General features: G+C 41.7%; 4 protein-coding genes across 6 annotated transcripts; 1 reads left to right on the top strand and 3 right to left on the bottom strand.

The window, feature by feature from the left end:
- Positions 1–1,376: 1,376 nt before the first annotated feature.
- LOC115763917 (maternal effect protein staufen) lies at positions 1,377–9,360 on the bottom strand. The gene is made up of 8 exons (XM_030706716.1): positions 9,010–9,360; positions 8,200–8,444; positions 7,902–8,007; positions 5,089–5,799; positions 3,656–5,024; positions 3,400–3,597; positions 2,932–3,335; positions 1,377–2,873 (listed from the first exon to the last, which is right to left on the bottom strand). Exons 2-8 carry the CDS (start codon positions 8,382–8,384, stop codon positions 2,691–2,693), a joined length of 3,156 nt encoding a protein of 1,051 aa, XP_030562576.1. The 5' UTR covers positions 8,385–8,444; positions 9,010–9,360; the 3' UTR covers positions 1,377–2,690.
- A 331-nt stretch (positions 9,361–9,691) lies between these two features.
- Positions 9,692–11,421, bottom strand: LOC115765474 (venom serine carboxypeptidase-like). The gene has a single exon (XM_030709057.1). The coding sequence runs from the start codon at positions 11,238–11,240 to the stop codon at positions 9,795–9,797; it is 1,446 nt and encodes a 481-aa protein (XP_030564917.1). The 5' UTR covers positions 11,241–11,421; the 3' UTR covers positions 9,692–9,794.
- A 126-nt stretch (positions 11,422–11,547) lies between these two features.
- On the top strand, positions 11,548–14,650 carry LOC115765458 (peptidyl-alpha-hydroxyglycine alpha-amidating lyase 1). Of its 3 annotated transcripts, none has more exons than XM_030709026.1 (6): positions 11,548–12,036; positions 12,239–12,407; positions 12,465–12,705; positions 12,771–13,273; positions 13,334–13,768; positions 14,252–14,650. In XM_030709026.1, exons 1-6 carry the CDS (start codon positions 11,914–11,916, stop codon positions 14,413–14,415), a joined length of 1,635 nt encoding a protein of 544 aa, XP_030564886.1. In that variant the 5' UTR covers positions 11,548–11,913; the 3' UTR covers positions 14,416–14,650. The 3 variants fall into 3 exon arrangements, with proteins under 3 accessions (XP_030564886.1, XP_030564905.1, XP_030564897.1); XM_030709045.1 differs by having other exon boundaries at positions 13,334–13,837; positions 14,252–14,649; XM_030709037.1 differs by lacking the exon at positions 14,252–14,650 and adding an exon at positions 14,116–14,141 and having other exon boundaries at positions 11,549–12,036.
- Positions 14,651–14,701: 51 nt separating this feature from the next.
- LOC115765480 (prenylated Rab acceptor protein 1) lies at positions 14,702–15,989 on the bottom strand. Its single transcript, XM_030709071.1, has 3 exons — positions 15,527–15,989; positions 15,259–15,465; positions 14,702–15,190 (listed from the first exon to the last, which is right to left on the bottom strand). Exons 1-3 carry the CDS (start codon positions 15,622–15,624, stop codon positions 14,899–14,901), a joined length of 597 nt encoding a protein of 198 aa, XP_030564931.1. The 5' UTR covers positions 15,625–15,989; the 3' UTR covers positions 14,702–14,898.
- Positions 15,990–17,771: the final 1,782 nt, after the last annotated feature.

Raw genomic sequence — 17,771 nt, 5'->3', positions numbered from 1 at the left:
AGATGTCGACTCCCTTTTTTCCCAACTATTGTGATGCACGTTAAGAAAATATAGAATGGTAATATTTGATTTATGTCGGATGGACAGTTATACAAACAGTTATAACCCACGCATATCGGACCACGTTATTTTAACATTGAAAATGTCCTCATTTATTAGTCATTGCAGTAAGATAAACGGCATGATCTATATCACAGCTAATAAGCATATAAGGAATGTTGTCAAATTTACAAGCGTTAATATGTGCCCCCCCCCCCATCCCCTCTCCCTAACAAGCCCCGCTTTGGAAGCTTGTCACCAGTTTTAAGGTGAATTTAGACATAATTTTCACTAATGTGTATGGCAAATTACATAACACATTTTTATTGTTGATATTAACAGGCGCCATAAATAAAAGCTAAGCACTCAGAAATAAAAAAATAGGTAAAAAATCAAGCTGAAATTGAAAAGCTGTCAGTTTATCAAATCAAAGGCAGTATTCAACTTTATTTGAATGTTTATTACAAGTATTACATTTTACATAGTCATATAGTTTTTAGGTATTTGTTTTCTCACGAAAGACAAGACTTTTGTTTAAATACTAACACTTTTTGTTGTTGCTGCTTCTTCTTCTTCGGATTCTGCTTCTTATTATTGTGATTGTTTTTGTTGCTTAAAATCTAATAAATGTGTGTATTTAGCTGTAGTCACAACTATTTTATTTTTTTGTTTTTGTTCCTTTGTCTTGTCTTAATGAACAGATTGGTTGGTTTCCTTCTTTATAAACGATTATAATGCAATATTATATATTACTTCTTATTAATTTCGTGAAGATTTTGCAAAGTATATTCAATTAATTTGATGCGTAACATTTATTGTTTTTTGAATTTGCAAAATCTTCTAACAAAATGAACCTTTCGAATGGGTAGTTTAGTTAGGAGGAGTTGAGGAAGTGGGGCGACGCATGCAGACAATGTGCACGATTTAAGGTATTTTATACGTATTCTTTTTTTATATTAAATATATTTGTTTATGTGTGTATATCAAAGATATTTATTTATGTGTGTGTGTTTTAATACTGGATGTGTTTTTAAAAGTGTTTATATAATTCGCTTATACGTAAGGCTTTTCTTTAGTTGAATTTCGTACGATCTTTCCATTTTAATGTTTTTTTTTTTTTATATTTTTAAATAAGGTTTTGTTCTTTTAAGTTAAAGCAATCATGCACATTGTTGCGACGAACATTGTTTACACAAAATACAATTTGACATAATGCAACTTAACGCTTAATCTGTGCTGTTTACTGGGCAAAGCAATTAAAAACTATTGTACAAAAAATTTCATAACATGCAAATGTTAATATATGTGTGTGTGTGTGTGTGTGTGTGTGTGTGATAAAGTAAAGATTTCTGAGTGTGTATGTGTGTGTGTAATAAAACATAGATTATCAAAAATCAAACTGGGAGTGGAATTTAAACAACACGTTATTCATAAAGATGCTCAGTTTTTTAGTTGGGGGTGTATGCCAAAAAACTGAACATTTACAAAATGGTTTTTAAACATTTAAATATAATAATTAACGATTATGTAAATTGTATTTTCTTCATTATAACCCACAAGCCGATTGATATGCGACCCAACTGGCCACTTGCCACAATTCAAAGCAAATACACTTGCCACAAATTGTGGCAGCTGGAGTCGTTGGGGCTACAACAAATTTCAAACATTCACTTTGCAATTGCACAATATGCGAATGGAAATGTTGGCTGAAAATTTGTTTAGCTGCACACAATTTGTTGCTTGATCGTTGTAATTATTGTTGCTTATTAATAGATATATTAATTATAGTATTATAATATAGATTCATTATTCGACGAGTTCCATCATACATTTGACCACAAGCAGCAGCAGCAGTTCTTATGCTCCGTTGATTGGCTTTCATGGCTTTGAAAAAATAAATTAAAAATTTCACAAGCGTGTGCAGGCTTTAATTTAGTTGTGTTCTAATTTCACATTTGTGAGGCAAATGCAACATGTGGCAGACAAATTTTTGTATTTATTTTTTGAAAGCGTTGCATAAGCGTCTTGGCAGCCGCATGCAGCTAATAAATATTATTAGTTATATGTTTACAATTTGTTCATCAATTTAATTTAAGTGCCTAATGAGTGCTCGATCTCAATATACATAGACATATATATTTATATTTATCTATATATATATATATATATATATATATATATGAACATAGTATGTGTTTGTGTAGAATGTGTGCAACATGCTGCAACATTTTTCAACTTTTCGCTTGCTACCATAAGGCTATTAAGTTATTCTTTTGCTTATGTTTATATCTTTGTTTTAGTTGACTTGGCTCTGGGCTCTGTTCAATTCATTTCAATTATCAATTTCAACAACAAATTAATTAAAATAATAACAGCAGTTAACACAAAAATGCAAATCAACAATGCATATTGCGCACACTTGCACATAAATAAATAAATAGGTATTAACTAATAATTTGCTATTTCAAAAATTACTGTTTCTTGCATTGTTTCTTGCATACTTTCAATTTGCACACAGCTTCTAGTTTTCTTTCTTTCTCCTTTTTTCTTTAGTTTGATTTGTGGACGGGTGTTTTTTGCTTTTTCATTTACTTTTGCAATGCACAACAACAAAAAAATATATATAAATTGCAGTTAATTAGTTTGGCTTATTATTTCTTGGCATTGTTTAGGCCCAGTTCGCTTAAAATTTTTAGAGCATTGCGCGCCGCGGCATTTTGCGACTCCTCACAGCTTTTGCCAACGCCATGACAGATCTGCGGCGGTGTTGTGGAGAGCGTGACTATCGTCAGAAACTCATTGTGATTACCCTTGGGATAGTCCGAAAAGTTGACCTGCCATTTGAAGAGCAATTAGCTTTAATCTAATTGTATTTATATGCCAGCCACTCACCTCGAAATCCAACAATTTACTGAGATATATGAGCTGTTCCTTCATATGCACACCACCGCTGCCGCTGCTGCCGCCGCCGCCACCACCAGCACCGCCGCCACCAGCACTTCCACCACCAGCACTGCTGCTGCCATCACCGCCGCCACTGGCATTGTTGCCACTACTGCTGGCTGGCGCATTGCTACTGTTGCTGCTGACGCCGCTTGTGTTGCTGCCCGTGGAGGTGTTTAGGCTGCTCTCGTTAGCCGCCTCATGAGCATTGGACTCGTTGTTGCTGCTGCTGTTGTGGCTACTTTTTCCCTCTGTTGCTGTTGCTGTGATTATAGCTTCTTTTTTGGCTTCCTTTTCCTTAGCTGGCTCCACATTGGCTTTGACCCCAACCACCGCATCCTTTTTCTTCGCTGCTATTGAAAAACAAAAAAAAATTGTATCTGCCATTTCTGATCGCCTTAATGGATTCCCACTTACGCTTTTTATTTTGACGTAGTATTAAAATACCGGGCACAGGACCCGCAGGCGTCGAGACCATGGGCACATCGAGTCCGCCAGTTGACTCTATAGTTATCCCGCCTACAGACACAGCTGCAGCAGCAGGCAAATTATGTCCCAAAGCGTGTTCCGAGTCGCCGCCGTTTTGCTCCGTTGTTTCCAGCAGTTCGAGCAAAGCTAGAGGGGATTGAATGCAATTAGAACGAATCAAGGATATGGAACAACTGTAACTCACCCTGTGCTGCATTGCGTTTGGCCAGCTTTTTACTGTTACCAGTGCCGCGCGCTATGCTGCCGCTGGCGGATACCTCCATGACGAACTCACGCCGCCTGGACGTCTCGTTGCCGTTCTTGGCAATTAGCTCGAAGATGGGCTCCTTTTCCTTGCGCGTTTGCTGCAATTGAATGAGTTTCGTGATGGGATTCTCGGCATCATCCAGCTCCACAATGGGCTTCTCCTTCAAAGGCGCACTGAGACGCTTGCGTCGCTCCGGTTTGCCCAGCGGCGTGACGGTGGCGGCAGCTGCCATGCCTGTGACAGCTGCCGCTGCACCACCTTTGCCGGGCGTCTTCACTTTGATGCGCTTCATGGGTGTCTGTTTGGTCGGCGTGAGAGGCGGCAATTTCTGCAGCTCGGTGAGCATCTTTTCGGCAGCACGTTTCTTGGACAGCTTCTTTCCATTGCCCTCGCCCTCGGTCACAATCGAACCGACAATGCACGCGGTAATGAAGTTCTTCATGTGCGCTGGTCCCTCCTCGCGCAGCACCTTGAAATGCACCGTCATGTTGCGCTTGATGCCAATCTCATGCACCTGCGATATGGGCGACTTCTTGTCGCCCTCATCCATAGAGTCGTCCAGCGCCTCGTCAGCTGAGCTATTCGACTGCGTCTTGAGCACCTGCAGCGCACGCGCCGCCGCATCGTGCTTTGCCTGCTGCAGTGTGCGTCCAACGCCCACGAACTTTTGCTTGCCCACAAACAAGGTTATCTTGCTGGGTGTTACGGGCAGTGCGGCCGCATAGGGTCCATGCGGACCGGCCAGCATATGTGGTCCCAGCGCTGGCGCCAGTGCATACCGAGATTGATATTTGGGCGCAAACGGTCGCTGATGGCCATAGATGCCGCGCTGTGTCTGTATCGCCACATGATGATGCGGATGCATGGCCGGAGGCGGCAGCACATAACCACCATTGGCATTGCGGCGCAACGCATAAGGCGGCGGCGGTGGAGGCGGCAAACCAGCCGCTGGTGTAGGCAGCAACGATGTAGCATATTCAGGCGGCAGCATGGGATCTGCGGGCGGTATCTGTGTTGGATCCAGCAGGTAGTAGGTACGCTGGCCCAGCTTCATGGCCAGCGCATTTAGCTCAACGGTGGGCGTGATGTGTGTGCGCGTTGCGCTGCCCTCATCGTTGCGGCGTATCTTTGGCGGCGGATGCTTGTATTTGGTCTCTTCGATGGCCTTCGAGGCGGCCAAATGTTGCGCCTTCTTGATTTTGAAACCATCTGCTGAATACTCCTCCTCGCCCAGCTTCAAAGTAACAGTAAAGGTCTTGCAATGCGCCGGACCACGCTCGCCCGTCAAGCGATATTGATGTGTGATCTGTGGAGGCATGATAGGAATTTAATCTATATATGCTGCAGCAAGAAACATTTTATTGGCTCACCTTATTGTACCTGGCCAACTCGTTGACCAGACACATGGGCGTCTTGTCTTTGGAGCCGCGCGCCACGCTGCCATCTTCATTGGACAGCGTGCCGGCGGCATCCAATTGCTCCGCGCTGCTTGTGCAGTCCTCGTCCTGCGTCAATGTCGCCTCTTTCACTGGCTCACAGTTATCAGGCGACTCGGCTGGCGGCAGCTCAGACACTTCATCGCTGGCAATGACTATGCTATCGCCATTGCTGCTCCGGCAGTTGCCCAAAATGCGCAATGTGCTGGGCAGAGCATGTTCCGCTGCGGCAGCTGCTGTTGCTGATGTCGCTCCGGCAACTACAGGCGCCTCCGTAGCTGCGACAGGCAATTGGCCATTGCTCTTGGCGTGACGGTAGGTGTTCTGCAGAATGGTCTTGGATGCGTGCGCATAGCTGCCGCTGCTTCCGCTATTGTTGTTGTTGTTGTACTTGGAAGGCTTGCCACTGCCCAGATAGTAATGCTGCTGCTTGCCGCCGCTTAACACCGCTGGCGGCGGCGGCTGTGCCGCATAGCTGCCCAAATGCGTCATATGATGTGGCAGCTGGCCGTAACTAAGCGCTGCCGGATTCCCAGCCAGATGATTGTAGGCCTGCGGTGGTGGTGGCGGCGCTTGATTACATTTTGTTAAATGGCCATTGCTGTTGCTGTTGAGATGCTGATGTTGCTGTCGTATCTTTTGCATTTGATTGTTATTGTTGCTGTTGTTGTCGTTGTTGCCGCTGTTGTTGTGATACGCGGCATTCGGTTGTGGATGCTGCTGCTGCTGCGGGTGATGTTGCTGCTGTTGATGATGATGATGATTCAGGCTGCAAGTGTAAGTCAAATTGAACGTGTTTTAATAAAAAGCAACAGCCTGTGCTAAACTTTGTTAACGATACGCATTAATTGTTGACCATAATTTTGTTATCAAAAAGAATTTCTAAACAATTTATACTGCTCTAATATGATTACTAAAGCCTTTTTACTAATTTAGTTTGCCTAACGCAGCTTTACTACATAATAAGCACAGGTGTCTGGCTTGGCGGAGAGCATTCAGCGTACTCCAAATCTATACAAAATTTCAGCAAGAAATTAAACTTTTCAGATAAGCTACGATCGTTGAAAAATGCTCCAAAATGCATAGGCTTCTATAGAAAAACATACTATGAAATGCCAATTTCTGTGTTTATATTTATTTATTATATGGAATCTCATAAATAAGGAAATTTCTCAGCAATTCTTATTTCGACAGAGGCCACGAAATCAAGCTAATTTATATTATATTATACAACTGAACACAAATTCAGTATTGAAATTAGAAAACCCTGAAGTCTCGCGGAATACCATGAAATGATAAGCTTTGACTGCCGGGGCTAAGCACATAAAATGGCATATTGAGTGGCCATCGAAAACAAAAATAACAAAACACAAATAAAAAAAAAAGCACGGTCAGAGGCAACAGAGGTTCACCCTTTGCGCCATGCCCCATTGTTGCTGTTGTTGTTGTTGTTGTTGTTGTTGTTACAGCGACAGACAACAGCGGTAAAGCACGAACAATAGGGATTTCTGATCCCTAACAAAGCACAAAAGCCGCATTCTCTTGCGCATCGTGTCATTTTTCGCCAACTGTCAGCTTCAATTGAGACGCACCTACCCATAGATAGATGGAGAGAAAGAGGGGGGAAAGAGGGAGAACACAACCGGGTTTAAACTCGGAATTCCTTGCAAATCTGTGGATGACCGCGTGTTGACCAACAAATGCATGTGTTAGCCACTCGGCAAGTTAATTTGCAATCGCTAAATCTATTAAAAAATGGTCAGAGAGTTAAGATTAAACAAAGCTGTTCAACAAAAGAGTTCAAGTAGCTCAATTTGCATGCAACTGAAGTGGATGAAAAGGATGCGGATGCATAAGCAATATTGTGAAATTAGGCAAGTTTAACTGCAAGCAAATAATTTTCGACTTGGACGAATATTTCATTTAAGTACTTAACTATTTTTTCATTGATTTTAAATTATTCAAAATTTAGCAATCAACACATTTGAAGGGTATGCTCCGTCTTAAAGAATACAAAACCAGGAAACAATGCAAGAATATCTTGAACTTGGATAAGAATTTCATAAGAAGCACGATCGCTTTTTACGACTCTTTAAGATATTTGCAGACATTCATTTATCATTCACTTTCATTATCAAAGACAATTTCAAAATTGCTAAAATGAAACACAAGTCTAACTAAACGTCTTCTTACTGCTTGAATTTCAGCACCAAGATCAGGAGCTAACGAAGCTCCTTGAATTTTCACTTTAGCTTATTTTAAGTAGATATTTGAACTTGTAAAGGGCTTCACATATCTGCACACAGTTATAAAACGGATAACTTTGGTATCTTTCGCGGCATTTAAATATATTTTTAAACAATGCAGAGAACATAAAATTGTTGAGCAAAAGGCGAGCTTATACTTGTCGTTACACGTTCTTTGAATTCACTTTGTCCTGAAGGGAATACCCTGCATGTGCTCACTTTGTAATGCAGTTAGTGGAAATGCTTGCATCATCACCTGACACAAATCGTTTACATGCTCTTGCGAAATCAACGTAGAATTCAGAACGCGCTCAATGCGAGGCGAGTGCGAGGCAAGGCGAAACGCGACTGCAGAGCAACTGGCGGGTCGGCTAGGGCGAACAGTTTTGCTTTGGAGCTGTAGCGCAGGAAAACATCTGATCGCACAAAAGGCGACAAAACTGAGCGAAGGCAAAACAAAAAAAAAACAAAAAGAGAAACTGGCCGCAGTGCGATCCTAACGAACGTCAAGGATAATTGCAGCCGCTTCTGCTGCTGTTGTTGTTGTTGTTGCTGCAAACCCGTTATCGAGCGGAAGTCATGCTGAGCGCTAAAGAACAAAGAGCCACTGAAATTATAATTTATGAGTTGAGAAAATGGGATGATGAGTCTCACAGGCGATTGTCAGTGACAGGAATTAACATAATTGCCGCAACGTACAGAAGAGCAGCGCCTAGACACGACGCCAAGAGGGCCTAACGGTACCCATATAACCCGTAAAAAGCCAACATATTGTGTCCAACTGGTGTCTATCGCTTACCGTCCGTGATCACGTTGCGGTGGCGGCGGCGCCTGTTGCTGTTGCTGTGTGGCTAGGGACGCCGCTGCCGCCAGTGTGCCCAGATGTGGCTCCATGCCGGGATGCGGTGGCAGTGCAATGTGACCGTGATGATGTGCGGCGCGCAAATGTGGCGCTGCTCTCGCTGCATGCACATGATGCTGCATGATGCTCCAGACTGCGCTGCTGCTGCTGCTGTTGTTGTTGTTGTTGTTGGCGTTGTGCAGCTGCAATTGGGTAAAGCGTTAACAATGCAAATATTTTTATTGGCTACACAATGCACACAAATGGTGTCTCTTTGTCTTGCAATTGTGCGTGTACTTTTAGCAACATGCAAAATGTACAAAAACTGCATTTAAATGCAGCCAGCGCAACGAGGCGACGATCGGATCGAGCAGGCGACAGACGTGCCTAAATCAAATTGTGACAGGCTCGCCGGGCTTGGGACTCGGACAGGCGGCAAAAGGGGCGCACGGCAAGCAACCACCAAAAGCAACATAAGCAGAAATGTGCATTAAGAGTTTTACCCTCTCAACTTATATGGATAGATACATGTCTTGTTGCACTTTTCTAGTTCTTAATTTTTTGTGGTTGTTTTGCTGCTGAAATTCGATAAAATGCAGCTGCATTTGCCGTTTGATATAATCAGGTTCTTGACAGTTACCAACTCTTGCAGCTCGCTCGTTCATCGTGCATTGAACTGTGCAGCGCGACCCCCCTTGGCCGACGCCACTGTCACATATGGCATAACAGTTTCAATTTTACATTTGTATTGATGCCGCGCTCACTCACCTTAGTGTCTTCCACTTCTGCTTCTTCGCGCTGGCGAATGTATTTTCGTATTCTAGTTCGTATGCAGCAGGGCAAATGCAGCAATCAGAACGTACATTAGGCGTGCATGCGAAATGTCCAATGTGTGTGCTTGTATTTCAATTTATTGACAAAAAAAATAACAACAGCAGCAGGCGATTATGACAATAACAAGAACAGCGAAGACGACCTCTTTTTAGTTGCGTGCCTTGAGACTCCTGTTTGTATTTTATTTTTTGGCGACTTAAAGGACACTTTAGAACTACTTTAACACTTAAATTAAGTTGATGAACATATAAAGCTAGGTTTTAACTTTATTTTAGCATTGTTATTGTTAGATATTATAATTTATTAACGTGCGGCCGTAATTTGCACTGTGGCTGTGGATGAAACTCGAAAAATAATAATGGCTTTTGGGCAAAGCGGGAAGCGGGGTGTATTACGCGTTCCAGTGTTGAAAAGTCTTAGTGTTGCGCGATTCAGTGATGCTTTGCTTATGTTTGTTAACAGCTAAATGTTATGTGAGCATTGCCATTTTGAGTAAAATGAGTTAATGTACGCTGATCACGAACAAAAATAGAAAATTTTGATGCTTAAAAATAAAATGAGATAAAACACTTGTTCAAATATTCACGATTGTTAAAAACATGATAATTTATTCATACAAAGTATAAATATATGCATTTTTGACATACACTTAAACTATTCTAAAATAAGTTTGCTACCTTCATCGTAAAACATCAATTTACAAGACGTAAATACCAACTTTAACGAGTGTAATGAGTCAAATGGTTAATCATCTCGTATACCCACTTGGGCTGATCCAGCGGGGCCATGTGACCAGCATTCCGTATTAATATTTCAACCAAATTGCCGGCTTGCTTCATGTACCCGGCCAATTCCCCGTCAACTCTCCAGATTTTACGGGGTGCGGTCTTATAGCGATCAGAGCCCGGGAACTTTAGGGTTTTCAAATAATTTCGTACCAATGGGTAGGCGACTATAATATCCAGTTGGCCACTGTATATGCAGACGGTATAGTATTTGAGGAGCTCTTCTATCCAGGGCGCCACACTGTCCATGAGATCCTCTTTCAGGAACTTCTTCACTTGATTCTCCTTGCCCATGTCGTGGAACGGCTTGTTGCCCACATGGATGGCACGGCGAGTGACACCTGCCTGCAGAAAGTTGCCCAGCTTGGAGACGAAGTCCTCGTCATGGGCCTGCAAGTAATTGTAATACCATTGATAGCCCGTCAAGTTTTTGAAAAGGGAACCACTTGGCAAATCGCCCAGAATCAGGGAATCGAATATCTCAAAGGCGCAGTCCATGTCCTGTTGCCTAATACAGGCCCTTCCCGCTGCCTCGGCGCAATGGAACCTTTCCAGGCCGTTCTCATCGATCAAGCCCAACTGATAGAGATAGTCGCCGTATTTAAGCTGATGCAGCGGGTCGGACAGACCATTGCCAATAGCTAAGCCCTTAAGCGGTATACGATCGTGACCCTCATGTCCGGACTGAGAATTGTGTATGTGATAGGCCAGGGCGGGCACATATTTGCCGGCATACGACTCGCCTGCGATCCAGAAGCCAGAGGAATTGCTCCACTCGAACAGTTTGTACAGCTGGATGACTGCCTCGTGCAGATTTCGTCCCACATCGCATTCGTTGCGTGCGTAGCCCTCCGCATGGCACGTAAAGCTGAAGCCCGTACCCACAGGATTATCGATATAGATCAGATTGTGTGTTCTGCTCCAGCTGTATTTCGTCCTTTGCAGCTTGTCTTGAGTAATAACTCTGAGTGGGCCGTTCTCCATGAACAAGCCTATGAGGGAGGAGGCGCCGGGTCCTCCTTGTAGCCATAGGAGAACTGGCGCATGCTCCGGATCCTGCTCGGCGGGGAAATACCAGAAAAACATATTCGAATCGTAAGCCTCGTCGACGGTCAGATAGCCCGAATAGCTCTCCACTCCTAGAAACTGTGGACCCGTAACGCGCGCCATATCCCGGACCTCCTGCCTGGATATGGACTCATTGTTCAGAAGGGGCGTCAGGAATAGCGGCTCGCCAGGATCAATGCTGTCATTGTGGGAACTGAATCGTGGGTATGGATTTAAAAAGCTGTGTCGATAAGGCAATTCGCGTTCCTCATGTTCTGCGGCACACACAACAGCTGTGATAATTATAAATAAGCCATGATTTACAAGTTCCATTGTGCAACAAGAGTTCTCCAGTTGCTGCCACTGCGGTTGGTGCGCGTAATTGAATATTGGGTGGTGCGTTAGTCACCAAGTCGTACTGCTGAGTTTTTCAATTTAATTTAGTTTAGTTTAGAGAATTTGCGCAAATGTTACTCGTTCGATTCAACATACAGACTCAATATTTAATAGCGGTTTTTATACACAGTTAATGAACGATTAATTTTTAAAAATTCCGCAATCGATAGACGCGTAGTCAAACTTATCGTTAGGGTGACCACAATTTTAAAAGACATTTGACGCTTTAGCTAGTTTGGTCACTCTTCCAGCTGTTCTAACAATCAACCAGTTAAAATGGCTGCTGCAGCTACATAAATCATTTATTGCCAAAAGTGTTCAATTGCTGTGCATATTCGCAGGAATTGAAGCTGTTTAAGCAGTTTGCCAGCCACAAATAACATTCCAGTTGCTCGCAACTTGCCATTTTACTGTGCTTAAAACGTCGCGAGCATGTCGATTGTTTGACTACAATATTTAATTGTATTGACCTGACCAGACGCGAAAATTTCCGAAGACTTGCGCGTGGCACGCCTAAGGGAATACAATAAACAAGAACAAAAGCTACAAAGAAGATTTTAACCTGGCTTAATTCAACAGGAATATTGGCTCTTAAATTTCATGAGTAAACATGAAGCGCTCCAGCAACAACAACAACACCAACAGTTGTATACGTAGCTACAGCCTTTACCTGGCGATCGGCATTCTCTGGACTGGCTGCAGCACGCTAGCTACGTCTGCTGCTGTGAACGAGGTGATTTTCGCGTTAATAATTAACTTGTTTCCTGCTAAATACGACAACATATGTTTTGCACCTGCACACAGATGTTTTGTGTATTGATTTTGTTTTCTGACGTCACACACATACATGAGCTTGTGTGTGTGTGTGTACCTAGAGGAATTTATGCTCCCGTGACAAATTGAATTATACGCTGTTTATTTTAATCTATTCACAGAATCAAAGCACTCAACGTTATCTGCAGAATGTCGCTGTTGGCAGCGGGAGCAACAGCGAGCGGCTACAGCAAATGCTGAAAGGTGTCGGCGCAGCCGAAATTAATTGGCCCCAACGCGCCAAATCGCAAGTCACCGATGTGAAGACTGAGTTAGCCAAACTGAACACCAGTGAGCACCCTACGCTGTTAGCTTAATCGTCAAACTGAATCCCTTCTTTTTTATCAGCCTATGTCTATCAGAATAGCTGGCCAACGAATAATGTGAAACTGGGCGCCGTCACCGCGGTTAGCTTCGACAAGGCCGGCAATGTGGTCATATTTCACAGAGTCGATCGGATTTGGGATCAAACGACGTTTAACACTGCGAACGTATATCAGGAGCGCAATCGAGGTCCCATTAAAGAGAACACTGTACTGGGCCTTGAGCCGGACTCTGGCCAAGTGCTCTACGAATGGGGTAAAAACTTGTAAGCGTCATCCATTGCATCCATTATTTTTGTTTTGCTACATTTGATTGTTTTTTTGCTTGCAGCTTTTACCTGCCGCACGGCTTGAGCACTGATCCTGAGGACAATGTTTGGGTCACCGATGTCGCTATGCACCAGGTATTCAAATTCCCGCCGCGTGGCGAGGGCGGCAAACCACTTCTGACACTGGGCACTGCCTTTCATTCGGGCAATGGTCCAAATAAATTCTGCAAACCCACCGCTGTGGCGGTGCTGAACAATGGGGATTTCTTCGTAGCAGACGGCTATTGTAATGCGCGCATTATTAAATACACAAAGGAGGGCGAACAGATACTTGTCTGGGGACAAAACTCCTTTTCTGGCTACTCTTATGATGTGGCACCGGCCAATTTTTTTGCCATTCCACATGCACTGACCCTGGTGCCCGAACTGGAGCTGCTGTGTGCCGCCGATCGTGAGAATGGACGCGTACAGTGCTTCTACTCGAACAATGGCACTTTTCATTCCCAATACCATAGTCCGCTCATTGGCGATCGTCTGTTCAGCATGGCCTATACACCTGCAGCGGGTAAGTCTTGCTTACTTATCCCAATTTGAAATGTATTTGAATTGTATGATTAATTGTTAGGCGGCCAGCTGGTGATCGTTAACGGACCCACCGCCGAACTGGGTGTATCCCCCCCGCAGGACCACAACGAAGTGCATGGGTTCGTGATGAGCATGCGCACCAAACAGTTGGTCTCCAAGTTTGGCCCGAACAATCTGCAATTCGAGAATCCGCACGATGTGGCCGTCACTGAGGATGGCAATACGATTTATGTGGCTGAACTGAGTCCCAAGCGCATACACAAATTTGTGCACAAATCGCTGGCCAAGCCCATGTCCCTGTCCGCGACAAAGCAAATCTCTAATAGCGACATGTCTGTAAAGGCTAGCGATGTGGATGCGACACAGACTCGCCATCATCCCAGCGGCAAGGCCATAATGGTGGCGTCCATGATGCTCCTATTTGCCGGCTCCACATTCGCTCTGGCGCTGATTATGGCGCGCCGCCGCAAACGAGGTAATCAAGTGATCAGCTCGATGCCGCCCAGTGATTTGGTCTATCGCGAGCTGGCCGCTTCCAATCAAAGTCTGTGCTAACCAATACCATTCACACTCCAGTTCCATTATGTAGTTGTGTGTATAATGTTTCAAAAATTTACTTTTAAGTTGATTATACATGCATTCCTCTTGCCAGTTTCTCCGACAAGAATCGTGTTTCTCATTTTGTAATCTCATTTTTTGTGTACAGATATATACATACCTATATTTTTTATACAAAATACATACACAATTCTAAACAATGTAAGAAATAATCTACTTTTAAGTGTCTTTTGTTCTTTTTTGTTTGTTTGTTTTAAATTGCAGCGAATGAATGAAATTCTGATTAACGCAAGTGAAAGAACGACAAGTGCATGCCCTGTATATATATATATATATATGTTTCTGTGCATTACCATTGTTTTTTCCCAATTAAATTGTCATTTTGATGCGGTTTCAACAGGTTGCCTGCCATTCGGCACACACAATCGCCGGCATGCCTGGGAGAAGACCGAGGGCTTTAAGCTGGGCGGCCTGCTCGATCGCAATGGCTTTGAGAAGCTCGATCAGAATGCCAGCGATGAGGAGCACGATCAGGAGACGACAACGCTCTCGCAGTTCGCCTAGGCGACAGAAAACACACATCCACACACACATACACACACACACCTGGACCAAGAGACTTATCTATTTTGTAAAGCTAACGAAGCATTCCTAGTTCTAGTTCTGAATACCTCAGTGAATTTGTTTTTATACATGTTTTATTTATTCCACTTTACCATGTGATTGTGTATACTTTCTGACCATTCCACATTTTCTACTGTTGCGATACTTTTGCCAAATTGCTTAAAGTACACAATATATATACATATTAATGTGCAATTATTAAAAAACAGAAAAAAAAACATGTTTGTTGGTGTATACGGTTATTTTTTTTTTTTAATACGTCTAAAGCAACATTGTCGCTGATTGATAAAACTTAATTACAAGTCGGTTTCGATATAAATATATATATATTGCAACTTATTGTCTAATAAGGCCCCTGTGCGGCAATTAACTTGCTACAGATTTAAGATTCTACATGCTCAGTTTCGGTAGGAGGCTCGTCAATTAGACGACCTGCGCTAAGAATAACTCGTTCTCCTCGGTTACGATTGCGTCAATATTGTAGAATACCGCATGCAGGCATATCACAAAGCAAGATGCGCCCAGCGTCCAAAAGAGCACAGCTCCAGCACCAGCCAGGAATAGCAGAGGTGCCGCTACCATGTTCAAGGCTATGACTTGCTGCTTCGGCGACATGGAATAACCCGCGATATTCACATTGTTATTGACGCTGCGTATTTTGTGACAGCCATATGCCACAGCGGCTATAACCAGTAGAGTAACCGGCGATGTAATCCTAAAAAGAGATGCACACAAATGTTTAAACAGCTGCGCTCCAATATGGACAATAATATTTACACTTACAAACAGTAGATCATCAGCACTATAAATATGAATATATAGTTGCTTTGGAAATATGATAGATTACGCGTTACTCGATTTTGCAGTCGTTGCATGCTGACCGCAGTCTTAAAATTGTTGATGTTGAAGAACACAGTCCACGGGCGCAGGGAGCGTCGCACCATGTGAATCAACTCCAAGGGAGTGGGCAAATTCGACAATGAAGGCAGGCTAAGGGAAACATAAAGTGGTATTAATTGCATTCCTAAGAGAAGTGCCTGTGGCTACGCACTTTGGCATATCGATGCTGAATCTGTTCTGACCACCAGCTGGACGTTGCGGCGGCACCTCCATTTCGCCGCTGACATCAATGCTTGTTGTTTCTGCCATGTTTGCGTGTTTGTGTTGTTTGGCTTCGTCAAAAACTGGCAACGCGTCGGCAACTTCGTGGCTAATACGACACTATTTGGCCTTTATCTGTGCAGCTGCTTCATAGACACTGCTCCGGTTCCGATTGATAAATGTTTTTGGTTTGTTTATCGGCCGCTGCGGATGCTGCACATAGATCTGACGTGTTCAAAGTTTTGACGATTTGAACCTTAATCACATTGAATGCAGTTACATTAGTAGTCAGACGAGCTCACAACTGCTTTTGCTTAGAACATACTATTAATTTATTGGAACAAATTTGTACCTTGATATGGTGTTATTGTTTAAACAGACAACAAAACAGCAACAATCTAATTCTGATGTGGCAAACTCAGCTGGGATGACAACTCTGAATCGGACAACGCAAGCAATGCAAACTCTGTTGAAAACAGCTGTCAGGCTTTTACAGCACTGAAAGCTGCGCGCTCAATTCGAAATGAGGCTCTTCGAATATCAGTTCGAAAACCCAAACAGGCTAAGCTGCTTAGGCTTCGAAGTAATTCTACGAATATGTACAGTTAAAAAACACGAAGCCCGATGTCCAGAAATAAAACGAGTTCAATTTGTTTTTTTTTTCGAGGTCTCAGGCGACACCGTTTGAATTATATGCCGTTTTAGATTTGTCTCAATTTTAAAACGCATTGGCTGAGACCTCGTTTATATATTTTACATTTATAACTGTATAGCAATACGTATATATAGATATATATTTGTCATATAAGAGTTTTCATTAAATTCTTTGTCAAACTGTAGCATATTATACATCCAGCAATATATATATATATATATATATATATATATATATATATATATATATATATATATGTAAATACATTTATAATAATATTTTGATTCAATACAATATTGTTTTTTGTTTGTTTTGTTTTTTTTGTTCTTGTTTAGTTTTGTCTTTACTGTGTTTTTATTTTGCCTTTTGCCTTTTGCCTTATGTTCATTATATAATCACATCTATAGATTTTTAAAGAATATTTGTCTTAGTTATTTTCATTTATTGTTTTTACACTGAAACACATTTAAGTATATGTTTATTCGTAGACATGCTCGCGCACATTAATAAATATCATGAATATTTTATATGACATCAATAAGTAACTCGCGAAATCTTTTCAAGCCATCTCTTTGTTATTCATTTTTTTTTTTTATTTAAAATTTCAAAACAACAACAACAAAATTTTCGCCTGCAAACCTCACAGTTAAGTGTATTAAAGATCTCATTTCTAAGAATGTGCTCTTAAGTTTTTGACTCGAGGTTCTTAACTCTTTCAAATAAATGTATTTGTTATGGGCTCCATGAAAACATTAAAATACATTTAAAAAAGATTTATCAAGTTACCATCTCATATACGCTAAATGTGTTCAAAATTTATATTTTGAATATATATATTTGATATTTCTCCATTATTTGTGTCTTGTGTGTGCATCGCGTCAATTATGCCTCTACATCTGATTTAGCTATATAAATATGTATATGTACTTTTGTTTGTGTTGCATTTAATGGGCGGTATCTAAAAGATATATATATATATATATATATATATATATATCGGCTAAGTAGCTGCCTGTGTGAGTTGCTTGTGTATTCTGTATTTTTCTCAGTGTTTTCTTTTTTTTACTGTTATTTATTTTGCGAACTTGTACACATATTAATTGTTAATACATTTATGAATATACCATATGAATATTTTGATTATAATATGCTTTTTTTGTTGTTGTATATATTTTTGTAGACATTCATATGTAATATATATAGATTAAATGTGCTTCCAAATCAAAATTAGCTGTCCACACTCCAAAGGAAACATTGAACATCTAGTATTGTATTCAAGGACTATATCTGGTGCCTACTGCTTGGCGAATCGAAAAATCGTTTAAACTCTGGTATATGAATATTATGCTGCTTTGAAAATCGCATTTGGTATGCCTATAGCTTCTCTTTTTTTTTCAAGTGTATTTTAGGTCTCCTAGTTGAACTGTTGCTTCTCTGGCAACAGCAAAATTTATCCAAATATTTAAGGTTTCTTCACATTTATATATAAATATTTTTTTTTGGTTTTATATATATCGATTTTTTTGAATCAAATATTTGA

Source organism: Drosophila novamexicana, unplaced genomic scaffold (genome assembly GCF_003285875.2).
Source record: "Drosophila novamexicana strain 15010-1031.04,08,12 unplaced genomic scaffold, DnovRS2.1 tig00000008-arrow-pilon, whole genome shotgun sequence".
In the NCBI taxonomy this organism is placed as follows: domain Eukaryota; kingdom Metazoa; phylum Arthropoda; class Insecta; order Diptera; family Drosophilidae; genus Drosophila; species Drosophila novamexicana.
This window is presented reverse-complemented; position numbering and strand designations above follow the sequence as displayed.